This window comes from Phocoena sinus, chromosome 14, assembly GCF_008692025.1.
Source record: "Phocoena sinus isolate mPhoSin1 chromosome 14, mPhoSin1.pri, whole genome shotgun sequence".
In the NCBI taxonomy this organism is placed as follows: domain Eukaryota; kingdom Metazoa; phylum Chordata; class Mammalia; order Artiodactyla; family Phocoenidae; genus Phocoena; species Phocoena sinus.
The window spans coordinates 63,025,935-63,043,954 of record NC_045776.1 but is presented as its reverse complement, the minus strand read 5'-3'; the positions used below and the strand labels follow the sequence as shown (position 1 = coordinate 63,043,954).

General features: G+C 48.5%; 1 protein-coding gene across 2 annotated transcripts in view; it reads right to left on the bottom strand.

The window, feature by feature from the left end:
* DGCR2 (DiGeorge syndrome critical region gene 2) overlaps window positions 1–18,020 on the bottom strand; it is a 72,438-nt gene that overhangs the window by 32,292 nt on the left and 22,126 nt on the right. For both annotated transcript variants that reach the window (XM_032603371.1, XM_032603372.1), the window contains exon 2: window positions 6,644–6,766. In XM_032603371.1, coding sequence (XP_032459262.1) covers window positions 6,644–6,766 — 123 coding nt within the window. The remainder of the gene's footprint in view (window positions 1–6,643; window positions 6,767–18,020) is intronic.

Below are 18,020 nucleotides of genomic sequence, written 5' to 3'. Positions count from 1 at the left end.
CTCTCTTGTTGAGGCGCGCAAGCTCAGTAGTTGTGGCCCGTGGGCCTAGTTGCCCTGCGGCATGTGGGATCTTAGTTCCCCAACCAGGGATCGAACCCGCATCCCCATTGGAAGGCAGATTCTTTACCACTGGACCACCAGGGAAGTCCCCTCAACTTTCATTTCTTATTTTAGTTGAGTCTTTACTCTCTTTTTTCTTTCCCGGCTTCACTCACTTTATTTTTCTCCCCATTTCAGGGCCCCCACGGCCTCTGGGCCCTTCCACAGCAGTGGCATCATTAGCCATTCGGTGTTTCTACGAAGAAGTTGAGTCTTTTCTCTTTAGTCAATCTAGCTAAAGGTTTGTCAATTTTGTTGACCTTTGGTTTTGTTGATTTTCTCCATTGTTTTTCTATTCTGTTTACCTCTGTTCTGATCTTTATTATTTTCTTCCTTCTGCTAGCACTGAGTTTAGTTTGTTCTTCTTTTTCTACTTCCTTAAGGTATAAAGTTAGATTGTTGATTTGAGACCCTTCCTCCCTCCCTCCAGCTGACACTCTCTATCTCTCTCTCTTAATGTAAGTATTTACAGCTACATATTTCCTTCTTAGTACTGTTTTTGCTGCAGCCCCTAAGTTTTGGTTTGTTGTTTTCTTTTAAATAAATTTATTTGTTTATTTATTTATTGGCAGGCAGATTCTTAACCACTGTGCCACCAGGGAAGTCTATGGTTTGTTCTTTTCATTTTCATTTATCTCAAGATATTTTCTTTTTTTTTTTTTTGCGGTACGCGGGCCTCTCACCGCTGTGGCCTCTCCCGTTGCGGAGCACAGGCTCCGGACGCGCAGGCTCAGCGGCCATGGCTCACGGGCCCAGCCGCTCCGCGGCATGTGGGATCCTCCCGGACCGGGGCACGAACCCGTGTCCCCTGCATCGGCAGGCGGACTCTCAACCACTGCGCCACCAGGGAAGCCCCTCAAGATATTTTCTAATTTCCTGTGTGATTTCTTCTTGACTCATGACTGTTTAAGAGTATACTGTTGAATTTTCATGTATTTGTGAATGTTCCAGTTTTCCTTCTACTGTTGATACCTATTATGGTTTCATTCCACTGTGATTTATATGATTTCAATCTTTTAAATTTGTTCAGACTTATTTTGTGGCCTAACATATGGTCTAGCCTAGAGAATGTTAAATGTACATTTGAGTAAAAAGATGTGCATTCTGTTGGTTGTTGTTGGGTGATCCTGTAAGTCCCCAAGGCTCTGTTCACCTTTCTTTGTTCTTTCTGTTCCAAACACTCAGTAATTTCAAATGTTCAGTTTGCAAGCTCACCTAGTCTTTCTTCTGCTTGTTGGAGCCTGCTTCTAGTGAAGTTTTCAATTCAGTTTAGTTTTTTGTCCATATTTTCCTTCACCTCTTTGAGCACACTTAAGATGGTAGCTTTAAAGCATTTGTTTAGTATGTCTGAGGCCCACTGTTTCTTGAGGGATCGTATCTGCCACATAATTTTCTTCCTTCAAATAGGCTGTGTTCTCCTGCTTCTTTGTATGTCTGTTATTTTGTTGTTGTTGAAAATTAGGTGTTTGAATAAATCCTCTCCCAATCTTTGCAGACTGGCTCTGTATTGGGGAAGACCTTCATTAATTAGCAGGGTTTATTCTAAGCCTTGAGAACAGCTCAGGGTGAAGGCTTAACGTCTTCTTAGGTCTTTTCTACACTTTCATTGTGTCTGGTCCTGTGTGTGAACTTCTTTTGATTCTTAAGTATATATGCCTGCTTTAAAATGTCTTAATTTCCCAGAGCCAGTCACCTGCTTCTCAGGGTCTTGGACGTACTATTGTATTCCTCCACCCACAGTCCCTTACCCCAGGCACCTGCAGGTCTGTACCCAGTTTTTGTGAGCATTGCTTGACACTTCCTGCAGTTTTTTGCTGGCTGAGATCCAAACTATGTAATTTTTCCCTATGTGAGTTCCAAGTCAGAAAAAACAGACATCAGTCCCTCAGGCAGCCCCCAGACAGGTCAGAATGTTGCAAATAAGGTCACTCTGCTCCCTCTGGTTGGAGGCAAGGAATTTGGAATTGGGTTGTTGCTTCTTTTAGACTGTGCTGTGCCACTGGGGGAGGAAGTGGGCCAAGGGTGAGTAAAAATGCCATGATATTTCCTACCACTTGAATGTGGCTTTTTCCTGATTGGGTGTTCCCATGGTTGCTATAGACTTTGACCGTTTTCCAGAGCTTCCATGAAGTTATTTTAGCCATCTTCTAGTTGCTTTTTGAATGTATGCATGGCAGAATGGGCGTCTGAAGTTTCTGAAACAGCCATTTTGCTGACATCAGAATATATTGCTATGCCATGCAGCGCAGCCACAAAAAAAATATATTGCTAAAGTTTTCTTTTACTCCCTGAATTAATAAAATAAGAGCTAACATATAGTGAGTGATTGCTGAGTGCTGTGTTCTGCTCTAAGCACACCTTGTGTACATCAATCCTCTAGCAACCCTAAGGTAGGCACTATTAGCCCCCGTCTCACAGGTGAGGACAATAACGTTCAAAAAGCATCCTGCCCACAGAACTACAGCCGGAGGAGGCGGAGGCGGGGAACCAGCCCAGTCAGCTTGGTTCTGAGCCCCCACATCTAACTGCTGTTTTACACACAGCAGAGTTAGCTACCTCAGCCACTCTGTGCTGGTCCTTTTGGTCTAGGATGCTCTATCCAGAGTCCGGGGAGCATCCCGTGGCTGTTTTCTTCCAGAGTCTAGAGAGCACTGGGTGTCTTTCATGTTTAAGAGGAAGGTGGTCCAGCTTGCCAGAGGCTCTGTGGGTACTCGTGGGCCAGGTGCTGGTAGGGTTCAGGTGAATTCAAGGTGAGAACCCTCCAGCTTGTTGATACCGCTTCTACCTCATCCATGATGCACCAATTTCTCCAGAAAAGACTCCGGCAACCCCCTGCCTGAGGAAACAAACCATTTGGGGAGCAGGGCAGAAGATATGGTCAAGGGTCTCATCTGTCCCCATAGAGAATTTCTCTTAATTCCTCTGTTTACCACCTCCATGGCTCCCCTCTGCTGAGCCTGGTGCCTCCTATTCTGCAGACTGTAAGTCCAAGTGCTATCTAACAAGAAATATAATGCAAGCCACATTTCAAAAGAGATGAAATTAATTTTAATAATTGTATTTAACCCAATATATTCAAAGTACTGTAATTTCAACATGTAATAAATGTTAAAAAGTATTAATGAGGTGTTTTACTTTTTTGTACTAACTCTTTGATATTCAGTGTATACTTTACAGTTGTGGTGCATCTTAGTGGAAACGGCCACATTTCAGGCACTCAGAAGCCACACGTGACTCATGGCTACCATACTGGACGGCCAAAGTGTGGAAAATAAACTTCATGTCTGCCATGGAAGAGTCATCTAGCCCCGTGGAGAAAGTGAGGAAGTGAGGAAGCCCAGCCACCCCCAGCCAGATGCCCACCAGCCTGGGCATTTAGGGCCTGCTGGGCAAACTGGCTCATTTCCTGGTGTTCTCTCCTCCAAGCAGGCCCGTGGCTGCATTTTCTCTGCCACATCAGTTTTCACTTTCCTTCCATTGGCTTCTCTTAAAAAACAAACAAGGCTGTCTAATATCTGAAACATTCCAAAGAGTACATGCAGCACTTATGTAAGATGTAAAGCCTAGTAATAAAGTACGTCATGAACCCCCAGCCCCCGCTAAGTCGGTCATCTGCTACAGGGCTGCACCCCGACGTCTGCTTCTCCCAGGCTGACCCCTCCGTCTTCCCACCAGCGAGGAACCGGAAGCCCGGGTTTTGTGTATCTGGGCTGTTCAGCCTTTCTTCCTCTTGGTTTACCACACGCAGATGTATCTGAAAATGAGATGGTGCTCAGTTATGCTTGTCTTTACTGTACTGTGTGTACTTTGGGGCAACTTGCCCTGTCACCGACATCCTGCTTTAAGAGTTTCCATGTTGGGCTTCCCTGGTGGCGCAGTGGTTGAGAGTCCGCCTGCCAATGCAGGGGACACAGGTTCGTGCCCTGGTCCGGGAAGATCCCACATGCCGCGGAGCGGCTGGGCCCGTGAGCCATGGCCATTGAGCCTGCGCGTCCGGAGCCTGTGCCCCGCAACGGGAGAGGCCACAACAGTGAGAGGCCCACATACCGCAAAAAAAAAAAAAAAGTTTCCGTGTTGCTACAGGAACCTAACAGGCACCTGCTGTCGCTGGGTCAAATACTCCGCTATGTGAACACACATTTGGGTTGTTTCCAAGCTGTACATTAGTATGAACAGCACTGCAAAAATTTCTCCAGAGCTTCCCCCAAATGGCAATCCTGGATCACAGAATATGAGGACGTTCAGTTTTGTAGGTTAATGCCTGTTTTCCAAAGTGGGTGTGTCAGTGCACCCCTCTCACCAGCAGCCCAAAGACCTCCAGCACCCGGGTTTGTCAGACGTCCTCAGTTTCGCCAATCTAAGTATCTGCGAAGTGGGAGCTCACTGTCGCCTCTGAATACTAATGAGGTAGGACATCTCTTTATGTGTTGAGCCACCATTCTTGTTCGTTTTTCTTATTCGTTGACATGCCTGACCGTCTTTTGTCCATCCGCAGGAGTCCTCTACACACGCTGGATTATAATCCTTTATAGGCTTCCCACTCTGTACTTGTCTGTTCACATTCTTTATTGGGGCTTTTTGATAAAGGGGAGACCTTAATTTTAATCTGGTAAGATTGGTCGTTTCTATTTAAGAGTTAACATTTTTTTGTGACTTAAAAAAAACTTCCCTACCAAGGTCATAAAGGTATTCTCCTCTACGGTCTTCGAGGAGTTTTTCTTCAATTAATCTGAAACCAACACTGTTCATCAGGGATCTGATGGCATTCCTTTCGGACTCCATCCTTTGTCTAGTGACGGGTAATCCACTTCTGTCTCAAATCAAGTTTCTCTGGTCCATTTCTGGCAGCTCTTCTGTCTCACCAGCCAATCCCTGAGCCAACTGTGAAGGAAGCCTCAGCACTGGCAAGGCTGGTGTGTGCTTCTTTCTCTTCTTCAAAGTGGACAAATGATATTAGGACTTTATCCTTCCACGGGTTTTAGAACTGACTTGTCATATTTCCCAGAACACTGAATCCACAGATCAATATAAGAAGAACAGGCAGCTTTACCACACTGAACCTTCCTTGCTAAGAACACCCTGTCTCTTCTTATGCAAGTCTTCTTTAATGTCTCAATAAAGCTGTGAATTCTTCTCCAGTAAAACTTTTACATTCCCGTTTGTATCAGACATGGTTCACTCAAGAGAGCAGGGACCACATAGGTATTTCCAACACAAAGGGAATTTGTGCTTTCAAACAACTGACAAGGCTGGGGGTGCACAAAGAAAATGGGCCACCTCTAACCGTCAATGCCCCCTCTGTGCTGCAGCTGAGAGCGAGCAGGCCAGTCTGCCACCCACCGCTGAGCAGAAAATGCTGCCAGGACCACCACCACTCTGCAGCCCTGCCACGCTCCCACTGTCTGAGCCCACACACCCACACTGTGGCCAGGGGAAGAAGGGGCCCCCTACCTTCACCTTCCAAATGCCACAGGAATGCATCTCAGGGGCTAAACAACACCAAAAGCCTCTGGCATGGGGTCTGGGCAAGACAGCTCCAGCCCCTGAAAGGCAGGGACTGTCCTGAAGGCCCAGACTGCATCAGGCACACCATCTGCTTTCTACCTCCCCAAAATACTGCTGAAATTACTGATCTACTGTGTCATCTTTTCCCATTTTCTTGGTCCCTGTGGTTTTACATATTTTGTACTCTTTTGTTCTCTTTTGTTATAATTTTAGCAGGCTTTTAGCAGGACAATGAAATAATTTCTTGTGGTCACTCAAGAAGTCCTGCAGTCCAAGTTCAAAAGCAGCCAGACCTAGCACGGCTAGGACTTTCCATGGATTTACTTAAACTTCACCACATCAGGGAGGTCACAGCTGAGACCCTGCCTGCACCCCGCACCCACAAAGATATTCAATGACTGGGTGGGCTCCCAGACACGGCCTGCCCTGGAGGCTCCCAGCCTGGCCGTCACTATCCCCAATGTCACCAAAAAGAGACACCTCAACCAGAGACATGCAAGAGATAACCAAGCCAGAACAGGATCCAGGACGACCGGGAGGGGTCGCCTCTCAACAGTCACCTTCACAGGCAGATACTGTCCAACACCTCGAGCCGACACCCAGGTCTTCAGCGGATGAGTGTGTTATGTGTGTGTGTCACAGGCACACGCACACACCCTGGACCAAGCTGAGAGCCAGGGCTGCCATGAAAACACTGCTCTTGGGGGCAACCCTCATCGAGGGGACGGGGACAGAACTGAGCAAAGGAGCTGCAACTCAGATTTCGTGTGGCATCCACCCCTGTCTCCAGGGCCCAAGTGGGCAGGATGACAAGAGGGCCACGGTCGGTCACCAGGGCTGCCACACAGGGGCTCGCTGTGGGCAGCGGTGCCCCCAAATGTGGCCTCTTGGGTCCCCTCATGCCCCCCCATGGCCCTGGCCCTGCAACCGGCCGCACTGGGACCTGCAGCACTGGGCATGCATTTTTTAAAGAGACACAGAAAGAGAGAGGGAGGAGGGGAGGGCGGCCACCACACGCGTCCCCCGGCCTGACACTCACCTGGACAGTTGGCTTCATCACTCTCATCCTCACAGGTCACCAAGCCGTCACACTGCCAGGGGAGGGGGATGCACTGGATGGCGCCGCTGCGACAGGCAAACTGGCCTGGGTTGCACCGCAGCTCTGTGGGACCAAAGGCAAGAGGCCGTTGAGGATGCGGTGCCACCTGCACCTCTGAGCACACGGGGCAGGGGCGACACAGACACCAGAAAGAGGTGCCAGCACGCTAGGTGAATGCAGGGGGAGAGGCCACCCCCACCCAGGGCCTCAGGCCACTGCCTGGATGACGTGGGGGCATGGGGCTCCCGAGGCTTCACAAGGTGCATAGGATGGCGCAGGAGGGAGGAACAGGGGAGCCTGCCACGAACGGAGACCATGGGGAACGGGGGGAAGGTATTTTGAACTTAAGGTCGCATGTTGTATGGAACAAAGGTGATTTAGCCAGTAAGCGACATTACAAGACCTGTGCTTTAAGGAAGTGGTTTCTGGAAGCAACTGTAATAGGGGACAGACAAAACACCGAGTAACTCAGTACCGAAGGGCCTGACTGAGGCCAGGTTCAGCCAGCTCCTGCCACCCGCCTGCCCTGGCTCTCAGGTGTGCTATCAGCAGGCACGGCCGGGGAGAGACCATCCTTGGGGTAAGAGGGAACAATAACAATAACTAAAGCTCATCAGGGCCACAAAAGCACCTGTTCTCTGGATCCACACTGGAAACAACTTCTAATTCATGGGGCACTGGGTCAAGATGCAGAAGAGTCTTGCCTGGTTAGTGGGGAAAAATTAACTCTAGGCTGAATGCTGCCCTAGTCCTGACTAACCAAGATTAAAACGAAGAGCTGAAATGACCAAACTGTTTCCAAGTCACACCCTAAAACAAAGCTCAAGAATATTTATAGGTATATGCAGAAATATGCACAACTCAGAAAGTCAAAATTCATAGTCTGGGCTTCCCTGGTGGCGCAGTGGTTGAGAGTCCACCTGCCGATGCAGGGGACATGGGTTCGTGCCCCAGTCCAGGAAGATCCCACATGCCGCGGAGCGGCAAGGCCCGTGAGCCACTGCCGCTAAGCCTGTGCGTCCAGAGCCTGTGCTCTGCAACAGGAGAGGCCACAACAGTGAGAGGCCTGTATACCGCAAAAAAAAAAAAAATTCATAGTCTGCCATCCAATAAAAAAATTACCAGACATGCAAACAGGAAATTATGACCAAAATGAGGAGGAAAAAAATCAATCCAGAAATGGCAGAAATGACAGAAAAGATAAAAACATTAAGAATTATTATAACTGTATTGTAAATGTTGAAGAAGTTAGAGGAAAGATTAAACATGTTAAGTAGGGATATGGAAGACACAAAGAAAGAAACCTACTGTGAGAAATACAAACACACTGCATAAACAACAGAAACTCTAAACAGAAAGAAAAGAAGGCTAGAAAAAATTGAATTGTGGCTCTGGGACCACTTCAAGCCACCCAAACACATGTACACGGAGGGGAAACAGAAAAATATTTGAAGAAGCAATGGCAGAAAAATTCCCTAATTTGATGAAAACTATAAACCCACAGATCCAAGTAGCTCGATGAACCGCAGACACAAGAAATAGAGAGAAAAATACTCCAGGGCACATCATAATCAAATTGCCTAAAACCAGCAAAAAGAGAAAAGTCTTAAAAGCAGATAAAAAAGACATGATGCACAGAAAAACAAAGTAAAGATGACAGCAGATTTCTCACTAGAAACAACACAAGCTGGAAGATGGTGGAACAACACTTCTCAGTTCTGAGAGGAAAAAAGAAAAGACTGCCAACCTGGAGGCACTTAAAGCAAATGCACACGTACTCCCTTGTGGGGTTTATAACCTGAGTGGAAGTAAAATTGTGACAACAGCAGCACAAAAGCCGGGAAGGGAGAAACTGAAGCATACCGTTTAAAGGCTCTAACACTACAGGTAAAGTGGTCTGTCCCATGAATGTGATAAGTTAAAGTTGAGTATCACTAAACTAACACAAGAGCTACAGCAAATAAGCCAACGAGGAAGACAAAAGGAACAAAACATACTCAACTCAAAGGAAGAATAAACAAAGGGAAAAGGAAACAACAGTTGGCACAAATAGAAAACAAACGACAAAATGGCAGACTGTAATTAAATTTGCCTGACCAATAAACATATGGGGTGATCGAAACACCCTAATTAAAAGGCAGAATTTGTTACATAGGTAAAAAAAGCACGATGAAACTACATGTGTCTAAAAGAAACCCACTTTATATAAGGACACAAATAGGTGAATATGAAACAATGGAAAAAGATATGGCATGCTAACATGGATGAAAAGAGAGGGCTTCCCTGGTGGTGCAACGGTTGGGAGTCCGCCTGCTGATGCAGGGGACACGGGTTCGTGCCCCGGTCCAGGAGGATCCCACATGCCGTGGAACGGCTGGGCCCGTGAGCCGTGGCCGCTGAGCCTGCGCGTCCGGAGCCTGTGCTCCACAATGGGAGAGGCCACAGCAGTAAGAGGCCCGCGTACCACAAAAAAAAAAAAAAAAGAAAGCAGAGGTGGCTGTATATATATATATATTTTTTTTTTGATTTATTTTTTGGCTGTGTTGGGTCTTTGTTGCTGCGTGGGGGCTTTCTCTAGTTGCGGTGAGCGGGGACTACTCTTCGTTGTGGTGGGCATGCTTCTCATTGTGGTGGCTTCTCTTGTTGCGGGGCACGGGCTCCAGGTGCATGGGCTTCAGTAGTTGTGGCATGCGGGCTCAGTAGTCGTGGCTTGCGGGCTCTAGAGCGCAGGCTCAGTAGTTGTGGTGCACGGGCTTAGCTGCTCCGCGGCATGTGGGATCTTCCCAGACCAGGGCTCAAACCCGTGTCCCCTGCATTGGCAGGCAGATTCTTAACCACTGCACCACCAGGGAAGTCCCAGGGGTGGCTGTACTAATACCACACAAAGGAGACTTCAGGGCAAATAATATTACGATAAACGAAGAAGGTATTTAATAGTGATAAAGGACATAATAACCTTAAATGTCTCTGCATATATAGCAGAGCTTCAAATGAAGGAAAAACTGCTGTAACTGCTAATAGACAAATTCACAATCAACTTCAATCCCTTCTCTCAATAACTGATAGAACAAGCAGACAGAAAATCAGCAAGGATACAGACAACCTGAACAACACTATCAACCAGCTGGACCCAACCGACATTCACAGAAATCTCTGCCCAACTACAGCCGAATACACATTCTTTTCACATGCGTACAAAACACTGACCATAATAGATAAATATATGAGCCATAAAACAAATCTCAGGGCTTCCCTGGTAGCGCAGTGGTTGAGAGTCCGCCTGCCGATGCAGCGGACGCGGGTTCGTGCCCTGGTCTGGGAGGATCCCACATGCCGCTGAACGGCTGGGCCCGTGAGCCATGGCCGCTGAGCCTGCGCGTCCGGAGCCTGTACTCCGCGACGGGAGAGGCCACAACAGTGAGAGGCCCGCATACCGTAAAAAAAAAAACAAAAAAACAAAAAAAACAAATCTCAATACATTCATAAAGGTTCAAATTTAAGTGTGTTGTTTGATCACAATGGAATTAAATTAAAAATCAACAGCAGAAAGATGTCTGGGAAATCCCCCGACTATATAGAAAACTGACAATTCTTCTAAAGAGCCTACGAGTCAAAGAGGAAATAAAAAGGGAGATTAGAAAGCATTTTAATTTAATGAAAATTTGTGAAATGCAACTAAAGCAGTTCACAGAGGCAAATGTATTGCATTAAATTTCTATATCAGGGGATTTCCCTGGTGGCGCAGTGGTTAAGAATCCACCTGCCAATGCAGGGGACACAGGTTCGAGCCCTGGTCTGGGAACATCCCACAAGCCGAGGAGCAACTAAGCCCGTGCACCACAACTACTGAAGCCCGAGCGCCTAGAGCCCATGCTCCACAACGAGAAGCCACTGCAATGAGAAGCCCATGCACCGCAATGAAGAGTAGCCCCTGCTCGCGGCAACTAGAGAAAGCCTGCATCCAGCAACAAAGACCCAACACAGCTGTAAACAAACAAACAAATAAATAAGTTTTTAAAAATGCTTAAAATTCCTATATCAGAAAAGAAGAAAGGTCTCAAATCAATGACCTCAGCTGCCACTTTAAGAAATCAGAACATGGCTTCTCTGGTGGCGCAGTGGCTGAGAGTCCGCCTGCCGATGCAGGGGACACAGGTTCGTGCCCCAGTCCAAGAAGATCCCACATGCCGCGGAGTGGCTAGGCTCGTGAGCCATGGCCGCTGAGCCTGCGCGTCTGGAGGCTGTGCTCCGCAACGGGAGAGGCCACAGCGGTGAGAGGCCCGCGTACCGCAAAAAAAAAAAAGAGAACTTTCCTTTTCAAAAGACATTGTTAAAAGAATAAAAAGAAAAGTCCCATACTGGGAGAGAAGAACTGTAAATCACACATCTGATAAAGGATTTGTATCCAGAATATATAAAGAACTCTCATATTTCAATAAAAAGAAAACAACCCACCCAATTCTTAAAATAGGCAAAAGATTTTAATGGACAATTAACTAGGGAATTCCCTGGCAGTCCAGTAGTTAGGACTTGGTGCTCTCACTGCCAGGCTGCCAGGGCCCCAGGTTCAATCCCTAGTTGGAGACCTAAGATCCCACAAGCCTTGAGGCATGGTCAAAAATAAAAAAAAAAAAAAAGAATGCACAATTGGGCTTCCCCGGTGGCGCGGTGGTTGCGAGTCCGCCTGCCCATGCAGGGGACATGGGTTCGTGCCGCGGTCTGGGAAGATCCCACATGCCGCGGAGTGGCTGGGCCCGTGAGCCATGGCCGCTGAGCCTGCACGTCCGGAGCCTGTGCTCCGCAATGGGAGAGGCCGCGGCAGTGAGAGGCCCGCGTACCGCAAAAAAAAAAAAGAATGCACAATTAACCAAAGAAGATACAGATGGCAAAAACACATAAAAAGATGCTCAACATCATTACTCATTAAGGAAATGTAAATTAAAGTCCTAATGAGATACCATTACATATTAGAATGGCTAAAATGAAAAATGACGATACAGGGGCTTCCCTGGTGGCGCAGTGGTTGAGAGTCCGCCTGCCGATGCAGGGGACACGGGTTCGTGCCCCGGTCTGGGAGGATCCCACATGCCGCGGAGCGGCTGGGCCCGTGAGCCATGGCCGCTGAGCCTGCGCGTCCGGAGCCTGTCCTCCGCAACGGGAGAGGCCACAACAGTGAGAGGCCCGCTCAACGCATAAAAAAAAAAAAAAAAAAAAAAATGACGATACCAAGAGCTGACAATATGTGAGTTAACTAGAACTCTCCTACAGGGCTAGTGGGAATGTAAAAATGGTACAACTGCTGTGGAAAACAGTTTGACAGTTTCTAAAAGGCTGAATATATACCTACTATATGACACAGTCATTCCACTCCTAGGGATTTATCCAAGAGAAGTATATGACCATACAGAGACATATTCAGAGTAATATTATTTGCAATAGCCAAAAGCTGGAAACAACCCAAATGCCCCAAACAACTGAATGGATAAACAAACTGCAGTGGAGCCATACCATGGAATACTATTCAGCAGTAAAAAGGAGTGAACCACTGAGATGCAGCAACGTGTAAGACAAAAGAAGACCAAAACGAGCAGCCAGCTGCAGGCTGCAGTTTGCCAAACCCTGTTCTAGAGTTAAGTGTCGAAATAAATCTACCCATACCCAGCACCTAACACACGGACGTGCCCACTGAATGTCTGCCGAACTGAACTACTCTGTTCTTTAAGTCGCTAACGAAGTGTCATCAGTTCTGATATCCCCGGGAAGGTTCTTTCCCTTCCTGACTCACCTGCACAGTGCAGGGGCTGTTCAGAAAGCAATCCAACCTGTGAATCACTGGTTAACACATGTGAATTGCTCATTCAAAAAATATTTGCCAAGCACCACTTTGTGCTGGGCAACCCTCCAGGTGATTGTGCTAGTGTGGTCAATGGAGCAGGGAGAGTCAAGACATGACACAGCCTGCCTTGCATGCTGGGCGGGGAACAACACACAGTCAGCTGTTTACTGTGTCCAATGGGTCTCACTGGTATTACTCCAGCTGTAAATCAACATTCCCTTTCCTTTCTTCCTCAGTATCCTCTCGGGTCCCCTTGTAAAGCATCCAGCACAATTTCTGCCACATACAAAGCTGCTCAAAAATCGTCTCCCTGTCTTTTCACTACTGGGTTCACCAAGGTCCTGTCCCAGCCCCCTCTTGTGATGACTATCTCCTGGCTGGCTACTCTAGCCAATAGATTGTTGATGCTTTTTGAAATAATCCATGCCCTCACCATGTACATGCAAGGTCACAACACCAAAATACGAACTTCTTTCACACTAGTTCTCAAATCTTTTCATTTCAAAACCTTTTTATACTCTTAAAAATTCTGAGAACACCAAACATCTTTTGTTTATATGGGATACATCTATCAATATTTACTGTATTGAAATTAAAGCTGAGAAACTGTGTAAACACAAGCTTCCCAAGCATTTACTCAAAAGGTTTAAACACATAATAAACGCTGGAGAGGGTGTAGAGAAAAAGGACCCCTCCCACACTATTGGTGGGAGGTAAACTGGTGCAGTCACTATGGAGAACAGTACGGAGGTTCCTCAAAAACTAAAAATAGAGCTACCATATGATCCGGCAATCCCAATCCTGGGCATATATCTGGAGGAAACCATACTTTGAAATGATACATACACCCCAATGTTCACTGCAGCACTACTTACAATAGCCAGGACATGGAAGCAACCTAAATGTCCATCAACAGATGAATGGATAAAGATGTGGTACATATATACAATGGAATATTACTCAGCCATAAAAAAGAATGAAATAATGCCCTTTGCAGCAACATGGATGGATCTAGAGATTATCACACTAAGTGAAGTCAGACAAATAAAAACAAATACCATACGATACCACTTACATGTGGAATCTAAAAATGATACAAATGAACTTATTTAGAAAACAGAAACAGACTCACAGACTTAGAAAACAAACTTATGGTTACCAAAGGGGAAAGGTCAAGGGGAGGGATAAATTAAGAGGCTGGATTAACATATACACACTACCAGGACCTCCTGTATAGCACAAGGAACTCTACTCAATACTCTGTAATAACCTATATGTGAAAAGAATCTAAAAAGAATGGATGTATGTATAACTGAATCACTTTGCTGTACACCTGAAACTAACACTACATTGTAAATCACCTATACTCCAATATAAGAAAAAAAAGCTTAAACACAGAGTTACTATAGGAGCTAGCAATCCCACTCCTAGGTATGTGTCCAAGAGAACTGAATGCCAGGACTCACAGACACCTATCCTCTGATGCTCACAGCAGCATGACTCACCAGAGCCAAGAGGAGGAACAACCCAGGTGTCCAGCAACAGATGATGGATAAACAAGCTGTGGCCTGTCCATACAATGGAATATTACTGGGTCATAAAAAGGAAGCAAATTCTGACACATGCTAAAATGTGGATGAACCTTGAGGACATTATACTCAGTGAAACAAGCCAGACACAGGAGGGCAAGTACACGTACATGAAGTCCCTGGAGCAGTCAAATCCACAGAGACACAAAGTGGAAGAGGTTGCCAGGGGCTGGGGGTTGGGGATGGGAGCTTTTGTCTGATGGGGACAGAGTTTCAGTTTGGGAAGATGAAAAAGTTCTGGAGATGAATGGCAGTGACGGCTGCACACTACTGCCAATGTACTCACACTGACCTGTACACTTAAGATGGTTAAAGTGGTAAACCTGATGTCATGTGAATTTTACCACAATTTTTAAAAACCCTTTAAAAGAAAGGAGAGGGCTTCCCTGGTGGCGCAGTGGTTGAGAGTCTGCCTGCCGATGGAGGGGACGCGGGTTCGTGCCCTGGTCCGGGAAGATCCCACATGCCGCAGAGCGTCTGGGCCTGTGAGCCATGGCCGCTGAGCCTGCACGTCCGGAGCCTGTGCTCCGCAATGGGAGAGGCCACAACAGTGAGAGGTCCGCGTACCGCAAAAGAAAAAGAAGAAGAAAGGAGAGATAGAATAAATAAATAAATGAATGAATGAAAAGAGAGAGAATCCCAAGCACATATCCCACTGGCCATCACATCAGGTAGCCTCCGGAAATAGCACTCCACACCTGTGAGAGAGGGAGAGGGAGGCAGACGACCCCTTGGTGCTGTCATGAAAATCATCTGACCTCTTGGAATCCTAGAAACCCCAGCCACACGGTGAGAGCTGCTTTTTTTTTTTAAATTAATTATTTATTTATTTAAATCTTTGGCTGCACTGGGTCTCCATTGCTATGCACGGGCTTTTCCTCTAGCTGCGGCGAGTGGGGACTACCCTTCGTTGTGTGCACTGGCTTCTCACTCTGGTGGCTTCTCTTGTGAAGCATGGGCTCTAGAAGCATGGGCTCAGTAGTTGCGGCTCACAGGCTCTAGAGTGTGGGCTCAGTAGTTGTGGCTCACGGGCTTAGTTGCTCTGCGGCATGTGGGATCTTCCCGGACCAGGGCCCGAATCTGTGTCCTTCGCATTGGCAGGCGGATTCTCAACCACTGCGCCACCAGAGAAGCCCAGAGCTACTGCTTTAACCACGCAATGTCTGGGGCCTAGAGGACTCGTGCCCCGTAGAAATGTCATGTCTCTGCAGTACAGATGCTTTCTCTAGATTCAATTTCTTCTTAGTCAGCAAGTCTCGGCCTCATTTTAAATTATGTAAAGTGAGCTGTCTCAGGTTTCTGTGTGAAATTTAGTACATGGCCTAAATTGTCTGGAACTGATTTCCTCTCACCATTTACCCACAAAGAAATAGAGGAAGGGACTTACATGGCACACCAGTAGTTAGGACTCTGTGCTTTCACTGCCCGGGACCGGGTTCAATCTCTGGTCAGGGAACTAAGATCTCACATGCCATATGGCGCGGCCAAAAAAAAAAAAAAAAAAAGAAAGAAAGAAAGAAATAGAAGGGGACTTCCCTGGTGGCACCAGTGGTTAAGAATCCACCTGCCGGGCTTCCCTGGTGGCGCAGTGGTTGAGAGTCTGCCTGCCGATGCAGGGGACATGGGTTCGTGCCCCGGTCCGGGAAGATCCCACATGCCACGGAGTGGCTGGGCCCATGAGCCATGGCCGCTGAGCCTGCGCGTCCGGAGCCTGTGCTCCGCAATGGGAGAGGCCACAACAGTGAGAGGCCCGCGTACCGCAAAAAAAAAAAAAAAGAATCCATCTGCCAATTCAGGGGACACGGGTTGGAGCTCTGGTCCTGGAAGATCCCACATGCCGCGGACTAAGCCTTTGCACTACAACTACTGAGCTTGTGCTCTAGAACCCAAGTGCCACAACTACTGAAGCCCAAGCGCCTAGAGCCCGTGCTCCGCAACAAGAGAAGCCACCGCAATGAGAAGCCCGCACACCACAATGAAGAGTAGCCCCCGCTTGCCGCAACTAGAAAAAGCCTGTGCACAGCCACGAAGACCCAACGCAGCCAAAAACAAATACATAAACTTACTAAAAAAGAGAAAGGGAGGAAGATGGCATACAGCAGAAGCCCATCACTTGGGAAATCAAAACTCAGCCCATAAGTGCAGGAGCGGGTTGGGGCCCCTCTCCCCAGCCACCACGGCGATCCGTAGGCCTAGCCCTAGGCTACCCGGCCTCCCCAACATGGTTCGCACATGCTTCCCCAGAAAGAGCTCAGGGTGGGGCCCAGTGGGTGCTGGGCAGCGCTGCGCAGGGCTAGAAGGCATGGTGCCTGGGCATGAGGGCCGCCGGTTCCTGCTAACAAGTGCTGACAACGCAGAGAAGTCAGATGCAGATCCGCGGGTCACCCTGCAAGGCAGGCCCCCTGCAGAGGGCTCACCTGAGTCCCGAGATCAGAGGCTGAGAATAAGGGGCCTGAACTCCCAGTGACAACAGGGAAGGCCCTGGGCTGCCACGATCAGGGAAGGTGGGGCATGTGCCCTGGAGGGAGCCCTGTGTGGCTGGGCCCAGCGGGACACATGAACCAAAGGGACCAAGTGGCTTCACGGTCACGCTGTGAGGAGCCACAGAGGAGTAGCCCCAGAACACCCATGGCAGCAGGGCCTGGGAAGCCATTCTAGAACCAGCTGTGATTACATCAGCAACTCCCACCTTCCCGACGGGTTCCAAGTGCCACTTGCCCTTTCAGGAGGCAAAGGGCCACCTCTAGCCTTCCTCCGGCACCCCCTCCTCCCATGTTCTTGCGAACCCTGACTCAGCTATTCCCATGGCTCCCCCTATAGCACCCCTGGCCCGTTCCCAGTGGTTCCCAGTCGCTATCACTTCACGGCTCCAGCAGGTTCCTGGCATGATACACAGGGAGATGAGCTTTGAAAGAGGCCCCAGGGACCTGTCCCGAGACAAACCACAGGCCTCAGCTCCCGGACTGCAGTGAAGCCCCTTGTCAGCCAAGACCCCTACTCCACCTTGCTTGGCTCCATCCCCCCCTGTGGGTGGTGGACACGAGGCCCCAAGGAGGTGGCCGGCTGCGCAGCTTCATGTGTGTCCTCCATCCCCTGGAATGACTCCGGGGCCCTCTGAGGAGGAACATGCTCTTGGAGGGACCTGCCCGGGGAAAGGGGTCAGGCCCAGGGCTCTGAACGGTGCGGTGCCCCGTCAAGGCCCCATGGACAGGAGGCCTGGGCATCCCTAGGCTCAGGCAGACGCCAGGGTCACAGCAGGAGGGACACCGGCATCTGATCCTCAAGCCGCAAGGCGCTCAGAGACCAGCTGCCTGTGACCCTCAAGCCCAAGGGCCCAGAGTTCTAGAGCGAGCCGGAGGCGTGTGACTCAGGGCAAACTATAGACTGAAGTGTTACCAATGGGGTTTAAAGGCAGGCCAGACACCCCGCTGCTTATGCTATCCCAGCCTCGGCCACCTGGCTCCCTCAGCAGAAGGGCTGACCCACCTGACCTGTCCCCTGTCGGGCTGGCACAGCAGGATAGGACCCAGATCCCCAGCCTCGAAGCCAGCACAGCTAGCAGAATCCGGGCAGGAATCACAGCCGCCCCGCCAGGATGCTCTGCACTCTGATGTGGGGTGTGACTAACCCATTGTCCTTCAGAGGGTTGGGTCCAAATTTTCTGATTCTGACCCATATTCTCTCTGTTAAGACAGAAGTCAGAGGACTCATGAAATGCAGCGCCTCCGTAGAGGTCAGCCCCACAAAACCCCAGGGTACCAGGGCTGCCTGTCTGCCAACGGGACCCACAGAGTCAGGGGTGCACCAAAGCACTGTGAACATGAAAAGGCTCCTGTGGTGGTTTCAAAATACGTCCACTGATGCTTTGATGTGCCTCCCTACCACCAGGGGC